Source organism: Malurus melanocephalus, unplaced genomic scaffold, assembly GCF_030028575.1.
Source record: "Malurus melanocephalus ecotype Western Australia unplaced genomic scaffold, MMel_1.1 scaffold_102, whole genome shotgun sequence".
NCBI classification, from domain to species: domain Eukaryota; kingdom Metazoa; phylum Chordata; class Aves; order Passeriformes; family Maluridae; genus Malurus; species Malurus melanocephalus.
Genome location: NW_026623334.1, coordinates 357,793 through 374,754, shown reverse-complemented (window position 1 = coordinate 374,754; position 16,962 = coordinate 357,793). Strand labels below are relative to the sequence as shown.

The window sequence follows — 16,962 nt, the reverse complement described above, 5'->3', positions numbered from 1 at the left end:
CCCCGGTCTCTGCCCGCTCCCCTGGGCGGGAGGGAGCGCTGCGGTACCGGCGCGTTCCGCGGGAGGGAGAAGCGGTTCCGCCAAGAGCCGTGTCCGAGCCGGGAGTGCCCAGGCGGCYTCTCTGGMCAGGGCTACAGAGAAATCAAYGTGCAGSTCAAACCTGCCGCCCTCGCTGCTTSCTCCCATTGCGAACACATTCTGGAGCACAGGACAGAGTTTTCCAAATTTAGCCTGTTAGGACAGGAGGAGAACCCCGGTGGTGCAGGAAGGGCTGCGGTGGTCYCGGCACTACTGCTGCTTGTTACTCCCTCTGCTTCATCCTCCAGCTCTGCAGCAAAAATCAGGCTTAAATAGATGCCTGGCCCCTCATCTCAAAGCTAAAACCAAGAAGAGGCAGAGCAGAGCCCTGGCCAGCCCTGAAAGCCAGGAAATTTRGGAGACAAACAGGTACACATTGCTCTGTGGCACAGAAGCTGGCTGGGCTGAGAGCAGTTGGGTGGAAGAAGATGGAAAATAATGGTGATTTCACCTCTGAAATGGAAAGGCACTGCTTCTTCCAGCTCTCAGGTTCTCCATCCAATTGACAAGAATATCAGTTTTGGAAGCTCTTGATGCATGTTAACGTACATTAATAGGAAAAGGCTGGGGACAGGATCCTACAGAAGTTACAGGTAGTGGTCCCARTCCTGCGATCCTTACTCACCGAGTAGTCCCTTTGAAATAGAGACGACTGCTCACGTGAGTAAGGGATGCAGGATCAGGCCTGTCTACCAAAGAGGCTGAATCCTGAACYGGAGGGGACATCACGGCCTCTGAGCATTGTGAGACACCTGAGCCTGGTCCAGCAGGAGCTACTCCAAGGGCATCACAGGGGAAAACACTCCAGGCTGGGGCACTGCACCAGCAAACAGTGCATGGAGCATAGACCATGGACAGCAAGGCAGTGGACAAAAAGGATGCTCCACTTGAGCAGAAATTCTCCTGATTCATCCCTAGTTCACCCATCCATGTATCCATGGGATGGAGATCTTTCTCAACCCCACTGTCCTCCCAGCAGGCTCCTGAAAACAATATTGGGAGAATGAAAGCCAAATGTCTTGGGAGAACTCCCAACCTCTATCTGGGTCTTCCAGCTACAATTAACATAACTTTAGGAGTAGCTGATGCCCACAAGAGAGGAGAATAAGCCCATTCAGCTCAYCAAATAATTTTAATTTCCATTAATTAAAGGGGAAAAGCCAGCTCTCTAAAGCAACCTTCAGTTCTGGGAGGCACCCAAGGAGAGAAAAGCCATCCTCAGCCTGTGAGCAATAACCCCAAAAATCTCTGCAGAACAAGGAGGTAGAGAGAGACACCTTCTCCTTCCTCGGGGGTCTCCCATCAAGCACTCAGCCTCCCACCCTCCCTCCCTGCTGTCACTGCCCCTGCACACTCAGTAACATGAAGCGGAGTCCTCATGCACGTTGAGATGGCAGAGGCACATGGAGATCTCCACCTTCCTCCCCTCCCTCACCCCTGGGCTTGCAGCCCCAGCCCAGTTGACCGAGATGAGCCTGCTGAGAGGGAGCCATGCACTCACCCTCCTCCCTTTGCAGCAGCACAGCTCTGCCTGTGCTCCACTCCACACCACACAGCTGTACCTGGCTGCAAAGTGCCGTCCCTTGGAGCTGAGCACAGCCCAGTGTTCCCAGTGAAAGCTGTGTGCCTCCCAGCCTGCCCCRGCTCACTGTGGTGTGTGCTGGACCATCTGCTATCCCAGAGGGGACCCCCAGGGCCTGTTTCCCAGCCCCACCATAAAAACAGTGTGCAAACGTCACTGCCCGCATGGGTCTGCCCAGGGCTGGGCCCTGTGTCGGGACTAGCATCTGTCTTTGCACATGGATAATTAGATTCCATTTCCTTTCCCCTCCTGATGGTTTCTCTGGCTGGCAGTTCCCCCGCAGCCCTGCACAATCCAGCAGCATTAGTCAGAGGGAAATTCTGCTCCTTTCCTCCCCAGGATGTTGTTCTTGGTTCAATATGAACAGCAGAACAAACTGCTTGATGATTTGAGTGCCTCATTGCAGTAGCATTTGTCCTTTTCAGCCTGGCAAACACAGGCTTCCCTCCTATACCTGCACCCTGCTCCCCACGGGACACAGGAATCACAGGATTAATTCAGTGAGTGTGATGTTGTTGCAATTGGAAGCAATCAGCAGGAACAAGCAATCAGCCTGGACCAGCATTGCAGCACACTTCCCTTMATGAGCAATGGTGCCAAACACTCCTTTTGGGCAGGGCCTAACGAAGCGTACCTGATTCTCAGCCATGGTGTGAGATCTTCTCAGAAAAAGATCATAACACCCTCCTGTAGGAAACCTGAGGAAGAGATGGAGCAATGATGAAACTGGGGTAATTTAACACAGAGCTGTCTCTCAGAGCTCCCAGAGAAGGGGAGGACTGTGTGCCCAGATAAGTATCCAGTGAGATCCTCACTGAGCATACAAGATTGTCTGTCCTCCCCTGCCACTAAGAAGTGGCTTTTTGGGAAGCATTACTGATAGCTGAAGCCCTGRTGGTTGCACAAACATCCCCAGGACCTGCAGAGATGCACAGACACAACAGCTCCACCTGACAGAGAGGACTTATCCTGCTGGGATCCACAACTTCCTCCCAGTTTCCCTCTCACAGGAGACATGCAGGCTGAAGTTTTCAGAGACAATCTGTGAATTTTGTCCTCTTGTACCCCGTGACATCCTGTGCTCTCCATGGGCAATGTCCTGAATCCATGCAGAGCAGGGACCTCACAGCCCACCAACACAGACCATCAAGACTTACAGCAGCTCTGCATTGCTGCCTGGGCTAGGCAGCTTCTCTTCTTCACCTGGCTTCCAAAATCAATCTGCTGCCCGCTCCGTGGAAGGGGCTTTGAAATGCCTTTCAGAAGATTCCAGGAGCTGCAGCTGACTCTCTCTCTGCTGTGATCTATGCCAGCCCAACGCTGGCTGCCCACCAAGAGCTGGATGGAGCATTACCCAGCTGTGCCAGGCTCAAAGCCACGAGGCTGACACAGTGCAGCCACTGAGCACCTGAGTGTGCCTCTTCCACCCTTTGTGCCCTGGCTGGGCTTCCCAGGGCCTGGCACCCACCGGTGCCCACGCTGGGTCACAGCAGCAGCAAGGCACAGTGTTCCCAAAGGRCATCACAGCCCCAGCTGCCCGAGGAGGTCTCCAGCACAGCTGTGGGACTGCCCAGGCAGACACAGAGCCTGGCAGTTTGCTGCATGAGTGAAGAAGAAAAGGTAAGGACAGCAAGGCAGCTGGGGACCAGGATTGTTCCCCSCTTGCCTGCGGCTGTGCAGCCATCCAGCGCTCACATCGGCTCCTTGTACCCTGCCATCGCAGACACTGAGGCTGTGCCTGGGGGGAGCTGTCACAATCATCAAAAATAGAATCAAGAAATGCTTTCCAACACCTTTCTCTCCCCTTCTCCATCACCTGCTTGCTCCAGCAAACACCAAGCCTGGTTACACCTTTGCTGCACAACTCACCGCTTTCCTGTGCCCTGCAGTGTGACTGGAGATTCACATTTTATGTGATGATGGGAGAAAACTTCAAGTCACCGAACATCTAAATCAAACTGCGCTGTCAAAGGGAATTTAAACAAAGTTTCTTTCAAGCTGAAGAGTAATAGTCAGTAACTGCTGAGTGTTGCATCTCCTTATCAGGGAGATGTTGACCAGTATGGAAAAAGTAAGACTAGTTAGTCTGAGTTTGTAGTGAACTAGAAAAAAAAAAAAAAAAAAYTAGTCGAGAAAAGGACCTTGGATGAAGAAGTATCTGGCTCACAGTCTCAGCAGGGATTGTGTGAGAGGCCCTCCCATAACACAGGTGTGAATTGCAAGGTCTGGAACCCACGGTAAGGGTGACCACACAGATCATTTACCAWGACTGATGGACACTGACAGCTCCTGGTGGCTGTGAGATGCACACCCTGTCTGAGGCTGCTGCAGGGCACAGTGCAGTTTGCTGGGCTCTGGGGTAGGCTCAGCATTCTTGGTGCTCTCGTGACAGCAGGGCAGTAACAGGGAGCCCAGCACAGAGCCGAGAGCCAGCACATCCCACCAGCACGGCAGCCTTGTCTGCTTCAGTCCAGGCCCAAACTTCATTAGCAGTTTTGTAGCAGTGAGAGATTCCTGCTAACCACTGTGATGGAGCCATCTGTTTCCATTTATGTGCTGGCTCCCASGAGCAGCTACACAGCAAAGGACTCCAGAGAGGCTTTGCTCTCCTGAGCACACAGGGAGTGAACAGCCAGCCAGCTGGGACAGAGGCTGAATTCACCCTCTTGGAGTGACCTAACGTCTCCCTTTTGCTGTGTGAAAACCTGGGAGGCACTGCAGCCCTCCCACCTTGATTTTGTGACCAGCTCCATCCTCTATCCACCCACACTCCTCTGAAGGCACAGAGGACTTGCTCCCAAGCACAACTACACAAATGATGGCTCTGCATGGCACCACAGCAGAGGAGGGATTGATAAAGCTGTTGCCACACCTCTTGGCCTGCCCTCTCAAAGCCAAAAGGAATCCACCACTGATAAGCCAGGATCCCTAAATTAACAGCTACTAGGCCCTCTTTCCTTCTATATCAGGGTCCTGCAGATATCATGTTATGCCAAGAAATCTTTACCAAGACACTTTTTCCAAGCTGCATTTTTATGTACACACAACCACGTAACCAGCTGCCCCACAAAAAGCAAAATGTGCCAGTGGTGCCTGTGCAGCACAAAAGCACAGAAGAGTGGAGATGTAAATGGCAGCAGGAAACATGGGAGAGTCTAGACAGCTTCCAAAACTGGTAGGAGGAGGAAAGGGATAAAAACTGGGGACACCTGTGTAGGGAGGGCTAAGGAAGTATTTGTCCCGTCTGGCAGCTGAACTTTGGGAGGACTTTGCCACCTTGTTTTACCAGTCACRCCTGCCTTGGGAGGGAACACAGTCCTCTTGCTCAACAGGAGCTTTCATRCTATAAAGCAGATTGCTTAATTCTTGGCAGTTTGTGTTCGGCAACTGCCCTTTTCCTGTGTTTGCTGCTTCCTCTCTGAGCACACATTTTTTCAGAGCCAGAAGAGACATTATGCTCCTCTCAGCCTGCCCATCGGCCCTGCAATTCCCTTCAGAGATTCCTTCAGAAGARCTGGTGCCTGTGGTGGACTCACAAMAACAGTAGAGAGCAGCAGAATATGTACTAAATTCTCCTTTCCTTCACAATAACATTTTCCTAGTCTTGACTGTAGACAGCAGAACTGTGTTCCTGGAGAACACTGCTCTTAGGTGAGAAAGGATGGGATATCAGGACACAGCATGAACAAAACACACCAACAGTAACACCCTGTGATATTGCAGTAGCAGCAACCAGCTGGACAAAACTGCCACAAAAMCAAAATCCTAAAGCATCCTACASAGTGTCAAGGAGGGATCCTTCYCAACATGATCTTGTTGGGAATCCARTCTGACCCAATCCCATCACCAGCTTCTTTGCCCCAGTGTGTTTTTGATCATCTCACATCCAACCACACCCTCTGGAGAGGGCAGTTCTGGATCTCTTGGCAGATACCATCATCCCCAGCCCCACATCAACACAGCACTGGTGCTGCAGCCAGAGGTGGGAGAGCAGCCAGACCTCGGGTCCATTCTCAACAGCTGTAAAAGARCTTTCTCTAAAGTGTATCCTCCTGCAGCTCGTGTGTCTGGTGTAACAGCCCAAGCAAGGAGCTGCCCTTGCTTCTCCAATCTGCCTTTGCTATCACATATTGCTGAGCTGTTCCACTCAGCCCTGCTCTGCTGGAATCTTCCCAGGAGACATTTCTCCTCCCAGCTCCAGACAGAGTGACACTGCCATCCTGTCCATTATAACCCTGTCCCCATCACCCTGAGGCCACTCCTGGGGACTCCATGCATTGCAGAGAGCACACACAAGCTGCACATGCACAGCTTCAGGGCTGCGGCACCTGAGAGCCAGGGGAGCCCTGCASTTCCCAGCCCATGGGCAAAGCTGTGCTCAGGCAAGCAGGAGCTGCTGCCAAGACCTCCCCCAGCGAAGGAAGAAGCAGTGACCCTGCCCTGAATCGGGGGAGGCCCTGAGCACACAGCAGGGCTGGGCACAGAGCCCCGTGTTACCATCCCAGCTCCAGAGCTGACAAACCTCCCACCAGGGGCAGCGCCTGCTACAAAGCCCCGTTTGTTCCCGACACACGAGCCYGCTCCAGGCTGCTGCCGGGACACATCTTTATTGTGCCCTCCTGACTTGGGCAACAGGCAGGGCTCGGGATAATGGCTCCTTTCTGGGATGCTGCTGGGACTCACACCCAGAGCTGCAGATGCTGCCAAGGTGCTGAGCCCTGCCAGGCAGCGAGCGCTGGCACCACCACCCRTCACCTCTGACTGCAGCAAAACCCCTCCTGGGGCTCCACTGACCCAAACTCCTTCCCAAAGACATGGCACAGCTCCTCTGTCACCCAGCCAGCTCCAGTCACCTGTCACTGCACTTCAGTGTCATAGACGCAGCTGTGGAGTGCTGAGCAGAGGGGGAAAAAGGGACATTTTTTATATAAAATCCCTGTTTGTCCATGCACTTTGAGATTGTTTCATCATGTACAGGCATGGAGACAATTCTGAGGCAAGAAGGAGAAAAGTGGACCTGCAAACTGTGACATAATTATAACAGGATCCATTTTCAGTCCCTGCTCCCAGTGCAACAGGGAAGAGAGGCAGGAGGGCTGGAGAAAACCTCTTGCTAGATCCATTAAATGGTTAAATTCCCTATTTAGCAGTGGTGGGAGGGGAATTTATCTTCAAGAAAGAGTCTTGATACCACCTGGGMCAAGGCCAAGAGAAAAGCAAATTCTTCCAGTTAATTTATCCCCCTCCAATACTGCCTAGCCCGCTACAGGGAGTTTCTGCAGTCACACAGCCACAGAGACATGAGAAAAGACTGCTTTTATTTTCCCAGCTGTAGCCCACCACAGCCCAGCATCTCTTCAGCTTGAGCTGGAGCCAGAAGACAACTAAGCTTAAGGGGAAGTGGCTGGACTCTCCCACACAGCTTGTGAGACAGCACTTGGAAGCTGTCCTTACTGAAAAACATGGACATTTCCTGAATCCAGAGCTGCACCTGGCAGAGCAGCCACAGCATCCAGGACAGAGCTGGACACCAGCAGAGTCCAAGGACTCCAGGCTCCAACTRTGCAACAGAAAATCTTGGCCACCTCAAAATAGCAGATATCAAGGGAGGAAGAAGGGCCCTTTGCCATGTCAGGAAGCAGAGTTCTCTGGCAGTTTCTGCAAGTAGCATCTGTCTGTGATTTCGTGAGCTCCTCATCACTATCTGGACCAGGAGCTGACACCCAAGCTGGCTCCCACCCCATGCTCCAGACCCTAAGGTCTCCCACATTTCTCACTGACATCTCAGCTCCTAAAAAGCAAAGCCTCCAGGAGGGCTCTGATCCCCTTTTCTGCTGATCCATGGGGCCCTCAGATTCAAAGAGCCCAGCAGGGACTTTTCCATCCATGCACATACCTTCAGCACCTTTCCACACAACACATGATCACACTGTTTTCCAGCTGGGCACAGCTCAGCACCCTGCAGGACAGGCCTGGACTGTCCATCAGGAACTGACTGTTCTGCTGTGTGACGTGTCCAGCTGTGTTTCTCAAACTCTGCTTCTCCTTCCTACTTCCCCCCACTCTAACATGAAGAAAGAAGAGAATAAAGATAAAAACCCCCAGAGCCATCACCCACTCCCCTCCCCCTCACACAGCTGCCCCCACTGGGCAGGGGTTCTCTTCAGCCCCTCCTGCATCATACAAAAAGCATCATAAGCTCTGGCTGAGCCTCCAAATACTGCTCCACCTCAGAGCTGGAGACGGATGAGGTCACCTCCAGTCTGAAATCACTTCCGTTCTCAAATTGCTCCCAAGACTGTGCCACAGATTAAAAAGAGTGGGATGGGTGGGGAGGGAAACCCAAACCAATGGAGCATGTTCCCCATTAAGAGCTCAACACTTCATTTATCTCTGCCTCCCAGTCGCCTGCCATCCGAACCCTCCACCCTCCCTCCTTCCCCTGCAACAACAAACCTGGCAGAAACTGCTCTGAGTTAACAGCAGGGTAKGGCACAAGCTCCATACTCGACCCCCAAATCCCCAAATCCAAACCCAGGCAGAACAGTGGGGAGAAATCACAGCTCGGTGTTGTCAGATGAGCTCAACCACACTGCTCTGCTTTGTGCCAGCTCCAACTGCAGCAGCCCAACTCTATCACCCCACACAGGGGRTGCTGGAAATGGTTTGTACTGCAGCACTGAGCACCAGCACCACAACCCTGGGGTTTCTCCAGCACAGCCCCATTCTCCACTGTGCAAGTGCCACACTGGCCAAGGTGGCAGCAGGATTCTCCCACCTGGATCAGACAGCACAAATGCCTGAGGAACCAGACTGAGAAAGGAAAATGAAAATTCAGGTCACCAGCATGAAGAACCCCTAAGGAAAAGAGCCTTGCAATGGTCACACTTGGCCAGGAGAAACCAGACTGACCGTTTAGTGGCATTCTTTTAAAAACACATTGACCACAGATGATGAATCAGTGYCTCATTCCTGGAAGCTCTAACCCGACCACAGCACCCAGCAGTGCCTCAGGCAGTAACAGCCACCACACATCACTGTCATATGCACACTCCTACACCGTCATGGCCTTTTCCCCTCACCCCAGACTTTGCTCAGCACAGGGAGGCACTCAGGTTTCGTGGGTCTCCTCCAAGATTCCCAGTCTCACTGCAWTGGCAGCCATTGGACAGGGCCATTTTGTCAGCACAGCACTCCAGTCTGCCTGCAGCCTGTGCACATGGCCTTGGTGACACAGCAGCCACTGGACACTGCAATGGCATGACCCCACAGGGTGATTTGAGCTATGGCAAATGCAGTGGATAGGAGAACAAGGGGCAGAGCATGCTCACATGCTGCATCATTTTAGGCTTCCTTCAAGCAGGTTGAAGACTGGAGCTCAGGATTATGTGTTCTGCCAATCCTGTGACAGTTTCCTTGGATCACACGACAACCCTGGGGCTGAACAGCAGCAGAAGTACAGCATGACTGCATCTCCCAGAGAACACTTTGCTCCTCAGCCTCTTTCCACAGGCCAGCCCTGGACAACAACCAGTGAAAACTGCAATGAAAGTGAGACCGACCTTTCTTGTGGGCTTCAGCCCTTCTAGGATCAGTGGGCACCAGAGAAAGGAACCTCTCTCAACCCCTGGCACAGACCTGGGCTGTACAGGGAGCTCCTCTTCTGCACAGACCAGGAATAAATACCCTGCAGCACAAACAGGCTTCASCAGAGGAAGCAGCAGGCTGTTCCCACCTGGCTGCATTCCCACCGGCTTCTTTCTGCCAATTCTGGCTTCACACCTGTAACTCAGTAAGATACCTGCAGAAGTCACCAGCACAGTGAGGACCTGGTGGGGAAGTGACTCTCCAACAGACAGGCTGCCTTGCTGGGGACATGAGGAACCACAGATCTCACACACAGCAGTGCCTGAGAGCTCCCAACAGGAGAGTTCCAACAGCAGTGAGTGGAGCAGGGCGTGCTGCACACCCACTGCCCTGAGAAACACCAACCCCTGCGTGGCAGGAACAGSTCTGAAGTTGAACACTTGGGCTAAGGGGAATCCTGAGGCTCCAGTGCCTCTGGGAAGCTTTAGTTGTGGTGTGATTGACTCACAGGGGAGCAGAGCCACTCCTTTGTCAAAGTATGCTGCAGATCCCTAAAAATGATCGCCTCCAGACAGAAATGCCTCTAGACAAAGCTATTACATCCTGGGCTTCAGTTCTGCCACCTCCAAGCACAGAGAACTTCACTGCAAACACCCACAGCTGCCCTGGCTGGGCCTGTGATGTCTGCCAAGCCTTGCAGGATCCACTGCTGGAAACCCTTAAGAAGAAGTGTCATGCTCTTCACCTTGTACCCAGACACCCTGGAGAGCTCCAAGCCACATTCCCTGTCCCCCCTCCAAAAACCCCACCAGCACTGTATGTAGGAAACTCCTGCTTGCTTTAAGCTTCACTCTTTTCCAATACCCAACTGTTCCTTGGCTGCATGCACTAATGCTCCCAGTTTTCCTAGCAGTTTTCTGGTTTGCATTTTTTTTTTTATTTTTAAGGTATTCAAAATGCAGATAAAAGCCAATAAGACTTCACTCAGGACAACTTAATAAGAATCAGACTGTACAGTATTTGAGTAACTCAGAAATAAGATACAGGTAAACATACAAACCCACCCCCACATGTGGTGTGTTCCAGAACTATAGGCTGGAAAGATCCACTGAGGAACTGTTGAATACTCTGGGCAGCAAGACCTGAGGACATGGAAGAGATTCTGTGAAAACATTACCATCCTTAGAGCAGCATAAAGTAATCTAATTCAGGAAAAATCTCTCTTTCCAAGCAAACCCTGGTCTCTGTACGCAATGGAACTCCACAGCCATAATGACACTGGTGCCCTGGCAAAGTCAGAAGTAAATGTTTCATTTTCCTTTTCCAGTAATACTTAGATTTAACTATATAAACTGTTCCCCTGAGAGCAGATCCTATTCCATTGTTTATTCAAGGGCCTTAGAGTTGGACTTTAAAGGTGAAAGCACCCATTCCCAAAGTGCAGGGAGCCCAGCCAATCCAGATGTTCTWGCTACAGCAAGCAGCTGCTTCATTGCACTTCTCTCAAACTATTTGCTTTGCCACCCTTGCTGTCACTGGGGCATCCAGAAAGAGAAGAGCCCAAGGGAGTTCAACCAGGCAAGAATGGCCTCAGATATCAACACTGCAGAAGGTAAGAAAAGATCTGCAAGAGCAAAGSCTGTGTGAGTTTTCCATGCTGCCTGCAGTCTGGGTGAGGTAGATTCAGGCACATGGGAGAATAAGGCCYCAGGGCAATGCTCTGCCTCGATCCTCAGCCCTGGATTTGTCACCCAGAGGGTGGACTGCAGTCAGCTCCACACTCCCAGGGAGCACATCCCTATGTCAGGGTGCTGAGCTGGGCACAGAGATGATCCCAGGTACAGAGKGCTCATGCTCAGCACAAATGACAACTGCCAGGCACACAGAGCAGTCAGAAAGCAGCACAGCCACTGTGATAAACAGGGACTACCCATCCACCGACCAGCTCCTGCCACAGAGACACAGGAAGGGTTTAAGGAAAATAACGAGGGCAATTTTTTAAAGAAGGAGGGATGAGGTTAAGAGCTTTAATCTGCAGTGGAGCATATCTGCTGAACAAATCCCTAAAATAGAAGCAGCATTGTAAAAGTTTCAGTTCCAATACAGAAACTAAAATGTTAGATGGGTGTAACACTCCTGAGCACAGCCATGATCCTTTCACAGAGCTACAACTCTCACTGATTTTTTTGAACCAAAGATGAAAGGGCCATTCASAGCAGCCTGGAACATAGCTCTTGCAGTATTTTCAGTTATTTTCCTTCACCAACCCTTTTCCTGGAYCTAATCCATGGACCACAGCACATGAAAGGCAACTGTAAGCCTGGCACCAGGTGTGTAAATGCCGAGGCAGCAGCAGCCTCCTCATGGGAGATGGTGAGAGCTCTTACTGCACAGCAGCTTAGATCAGAGAGGGATGCTGGGGGAGAGCAGTGACAAGGCTGCTCACCAGAGCCAAWTTTATAAAAATACAGAAGGTATCTAGCTCCTCTCAGTTTCAAAGGAGTTGGGCACTTTCATCTGTATTAAAAGAAGGCTGGCCCTTGGTTCCTATTATTGCAAAGTGCCTAAAAAAATTGCCTTTTAAGTAACTACATTGTACAATGGCCTTTGTGGAAAAGCTCGTGTTTCAGCCCATTGCCTTTCATCTCTACACCACCAAGCCAGACCAGAGGAATGTGTCAGCTCCTTGGTTAATCCAGAATGTGCCGACATTTCAGAGGCTCTGCAAGCAGGATCACTTCATTTGTGGCAGGAAGAGCCCAGAGTTCTGGGCTGGCACAGTGGGAAACTGCAGGGCTGTGGCTCAGGAGAGGCTCCACAGACACCACTGCCATGCAAACACTCAATAACTCTGCCATCCTGTCACAAGGCCCCAGTGAGTTTTGTACTAGGAACAAGAAGATCAGAGCTGCTCTTAGGGTTTTCCAAAAAAAAAAAAAAAAAAAAAAGGCACAGGGTTTACAACCAACTCTGCAATTTTGGCAAATCTCACCACTGATAATTCAGTGTAAAATACTGCAGCCAGACCAGGCAACCCAGTTTGAACAGGATTTCCACTGTAAAGTTTATCCAGTCAGAGTCATCAATACACTCTCTACTTGTCCTGTAGCAAAACTGTTATCAGCAACTCATTAAYACAGTCCTGATTGTGAGGAACAGATAACTGTGGAATCCTATCTCCTGAGGATTTTTCTGTGGTATTGCTGATTTCATAAATTTCTTTCTGGGCTCATCCAAAAATAACAAAAATGGCAAAGTACATGAGATACAAGATGAGAGATGCTAACAGAGCAGGCACTGGAATAGCAGAGTTCATGAAGGTGTCACCTTTGAGATGATTACAATGGATTTCTGGAAGTCAGAATGAAACCAGATAAAGAAGATAGTAGAGAAGACAGAAAGTCATTTGACTGTAAACGCTGTGGCTGTTGGACACACAAGGGGCAGCAACACGCAACGTTAGAAAGAACTTGGAAGCAATGGAGTGGAAAAAATTGCATTTGCTAGACTGTGTTTTCCTACTGGCAACCCAAAGGAAATGGAAACAGCCATGTAGGTAAGGCAGAGGAGCAGGGCTCGATGGGGAATGCTCCACTCAGTCGATGGGTTAGCAGAGAGCAGCAYCCCCTGCAATGTCAGCTCAAGTGACAGCCACAACAGGCCAAGAGTAATTTGTCACTCGCAGCCCTTTAAGGAGAACTGGGTGCAAAATCAGATTAGATACCCACGAATAGCTCTKGGGACTTGCAGCACAGCGTGAGGTCAAACCTTYATGTGTTTTAAGAATCCGGAGAGAACTATCTTCAAACTAAGCCTGGACCAATGTCACATACAAAAATGAAGAGGGGTTCTCTTGGGCTACCAGCCTGGGCTCTGACTTGCCAAGCCGAACAATCTCTGACTTGCTAATCTCTTTGGGATATATTTTCTTGGATTTATGTTCTCAGATTTACTCTCTGTGTGGGTTCTCATCCCACTGACCCTCGTAGGCTTTTCAGGCTCATTTATAAACCACTGCCTTGCAAATACAAAGCCAGACCTGCTTCCTCTTCTGAARAAAGCACATGCTGGCCTATTACTGCAGGATGCCAGCCAAGAGGTGGGTGGATGCCCCAATTATTGTATTTTTTGAAAAATAATAAAGAAAAATAGTTATTTGTCATGAAGGAAAATCCCTAATCAGCTAAGGACAAGCTCTAGGTTCCCAATACACATGGATTCACTGGAGCCACAAATAAGCTGAGCCCTCAAGCATACACAGGATGTCTGAGGAAATGAGAGCAGCAGTCTCAACCGGACATGTCCTGGATGTCCACTGCATTAACGTCATGATAAATGGATCTGAGTCCTCCAAAATGCCCAATATGTGCTGAGAGCTCCTCAGAGGGACACACTTCAGTACCAAACACCCAAGTGCAAGATGCAGCACAGGAACAGCTCACGGGAATAAGCATCCACACACTTTGAGAAGAACCAGAAGATGGCTCATTAAGCTTTCAGACTAACAAGCCCCATGATATCTCTCATTAGCAACCCCAGCACACACTGCACTGCTGCCACATGAGGGGCAGCTCCAATAACACCATCACTTGTTTACCAAGAGAACAATTCTGCTATTGCCTGACACCTGCCCATGACAGTGTGACCACGGGAGGAGCAGGGACATGTGCAGATGACACTGGGCATTCAAAGGAGGCAGCAAAACGCCTGGCACTGGCTGGGACGTCTGAGCAGCTGCTGAGGACCAGCCCYAGCACCTCAAACAGAAAGGCTTTCAGTGACATTAATGAGAGCTGCAGCAAATAATGCCATCCCACAGCTCTGAGATGGCAGGCAGCCTCTGCTCAGGGACTGGACAGCTGAACAGAGCAGGCACTGAGGAACAGCAAYGCTGAGCTTTACTCAAATTGCTGCAAAGTCTAATGCTGTGATCATGGTGAAGCCAAGCATGGTGGAGCAGAGCAGATGAGGCCTATCCAGGTGASCAGAGGACACGCTCCCCTGCACAGTGATGGTCAGCAGGTCCAAAGCAGGTCCATGGCACTGCTGGGGTGTTCACAGCAAACAGGACTCTTACTGACCTTCATGGGCCTGGGCTGAGCCACTGAAGTGTGAGCCCCAGGGCTGCTGGCAGAATAGAGCTGATCCAGAGAGTCCAGCTGCTCAGTGAACCTGGAGTGCTTCCCAAGCATGYGCCTGGGTGAACTGCTCAGTAAAAGCACCAAGTTCTGCTAAATTAATGTCCTCCCTGATGCCCACTTTCCCTCATAAATCCACACTCTGCCAAGGGCTCCTTTCAAGGGGAGGGAGCTCTTTAAAGTAAGCAGCCAAACAGCACAGGTATAAAMCTCGAGAGACACAAGCAGTTTCTCTTCTGCTTGCTCCAGCTCAGGGCTCCAGTGCACTGCTCCATCTGCATCACAGAAACCGTCTCAGAGTCGGGACTGCAAAAACAACCACCAGGAGACAAGAGATCATCCCTTACAGCATCTCTCACGGTCCCAATGACACATTCCTGCTCATCTTGGCCCTGTGCAGTCACAGCAAGGCTTTRCTGCAGACCAGCTGCATCTCTTGAATTAACTCCTGCTGCCTTGATTGAGCCCACTGCCTACAAAACAGAGCAAATAGCTCCCGAAGGCTCCAACCCTTCTTCCATTACTGTCTGATCCCTGCTGGCATCAGATGCTCTAAGCAGCAGGAACCTCTGAGAATCTATAGGATCTTAARTGCCATAAATCTCCCTGACATTTTTTTTTACAGGAGGCCTTGGGCAGAGAGAAATTCCTATTGGTCCAGATGGGMATTTCCAATACTGCCTACCCACATTTCCAGGACTTCATATCACTTGCAGAGACTCAGGAGAGCTTTAAACCAAACAGAAAGCACAGCCAAGGGGACCMTGTGCATAGGTCAGGCAGACAGCAGATGCCTTTGTGACTCACRTTTCACCTGAATATATAATTAATGCAGTATATAATTTATTTGAAAATAAAAGTGGATGTAAGACTGCAGGATCTAAAGAGACTACATGTGTGTACGTATCACAGCAAGAATGAGCTCAGTGCGTCAGGAAGGATTAAAATAGTTCCCACACTGAGGAAACAGCCAGGAGACATTACAAAAAGCTGAAAGCAAAGTGACTTGCCTGGGAAGTAATCTTAAAATTAATTGCAATACAAACTAGAGCAGTAAAAGGCCTGGCTTGAGCTTTCATGTGTGTGTTCACACAGCTTCATGCACCAAGGAAAAATGCAAGAAAAAATGAAACATAATCACTAGAGCCACATCTGTACTGCCACGGGCTTTGCCTCACAGAAAGCAGAAGATGTTAAGCCCTCGGAGGCTCTTTTCCCACAGGCTGAGTGGATCTCTTTCCCCTCCCTYGCTCCTGCACTGAACGTCCAGAGGTCAGTGGGACGGGCTCGCTCCTCATGGCCAGTCTCCAGGAGCTAACACTTATGATCCTGTGGTTTATTTGCTCAGCCTGCACTCCCAGCTCCCAGTTTTCCTGCCAGGAGTCATTCTGGGAGAACGGCACCAACTGCCTSGGGTGGGGTCAGGCAGAGACGGGCGATCCCAGCTCCGTGCACACACCCAGGACACACTGGATAACAAACTTCAAGACAAACAGGGCACTCCCAAAGATCCCCGCAAGAGCAAAGGGCTGAGCTGCACAAAGCTCAGGTCTCACTCCCTTGGCACGGAGTGGTCCTGCAGCACAGGAGAGTCAGGCACCGGTGTCCCTCTGTCCCCAGCAGGAGTTGGGGCAGGGTGAGCACAGCTGTCACTGCATCAGCCACTGCCATCAGCCATGGCCGCTGTGCAGAGAAACAGCCCAGATGGAAGAACTGGAGTTAACCTCTAGTAAGGGCTTCCCACCTCTGAGTGACTTACAACTACCCTGGCTCACACCCCACAGAGCCCCAGGCTTGCAGGAACCACAGCCCAAGATCCTGCCAAGCGTTAACGCTGAGCCTCCCTCGTGGCCCTGGCTGCCATGGCACAGCACAGGCTGAGGTGGGCTGAGAGCTGCACTGCAGAATCCAGAGAGGTTTCTGCCACCTGAGCATCTCTGCACTGCCCTGCYCTGCATGGCACAGCTACATCCCTCTTCTGGGCTCAACTTCAGCCTCAACTTCTCTTATTTCTTTTGATTTCAGGAGTGGACAGTTGTACTCAAGCCAGAAGCTAAACAATTCTCCTCCCATTCTTGGCACTACACCCTTGCAGATGCYTGTGCAGGGTTTCACTTCCTCTTCAGCTCTTGGCCAACACTTAGCCAAGCTTTGCTCATTAGCAAAACAGACTCTGCACCWTTTCAGCACTCTCCTCCCAGCCACCCCTGGTGCTTGGCTGCTGTGATGCTGCTGGGGTACCAGCCTTGTGGGCAGGGAGTGAGGACTGAGGGGAGGAGCAGCACTCTAGAGCTGAATGTTAGCAGATCATAACATATTTCAATTAATGCACTGACAATACAAAAAGAATGAAGAATATCACCCCATTCAGTCCTAAAACAAAGACAGCTCTTACTTAAGTCAGGAGCAACAGATCTGTTCCACTTCCTGCAGCCCTTATGGTCAGCACTGTACATCCAAATCTTCCCTCWCAGCATGCACTGCTGCCTTCCACTGTTCAGGGTTTCTGGAAAACCAAGTCATGGATGAACAGCAGCACACATCCATACTGATGAAGAGCATATGTTCTGGCATCTG

General features: G+C 50.7%; 1 protein-coding gene across 2 annotated transcripts in view; it reads right to left on the bottom strand.

Annotated features, from left to right (window-relative positions):
- The window catches only part of SEPTIN5 (septin 5), a 39,339-nt gene that overhangs the window by 16,235 nt on the left and 6,142 nt on the right, over nt 1–16,962 (bottom strand). The window contains exon 2 of one of the 2 annotated variants that reach the window (XM_057369043.1): nt 2,295–2,358. The exons of the other annotated variant lie outside the window; for it this stretch is intronic. Coding sequence (XP_057225026.1) covers nt 2,295–2,309 — 15 coding nt within the window. The 5' untranslated portion in view covers nt 2,310–2,358. The remainder of the gene's footprint in view (nt 1–2,294; nt 2,359–16,962) is intronic. 2 annotated transcript variants of the gene reach the window in all.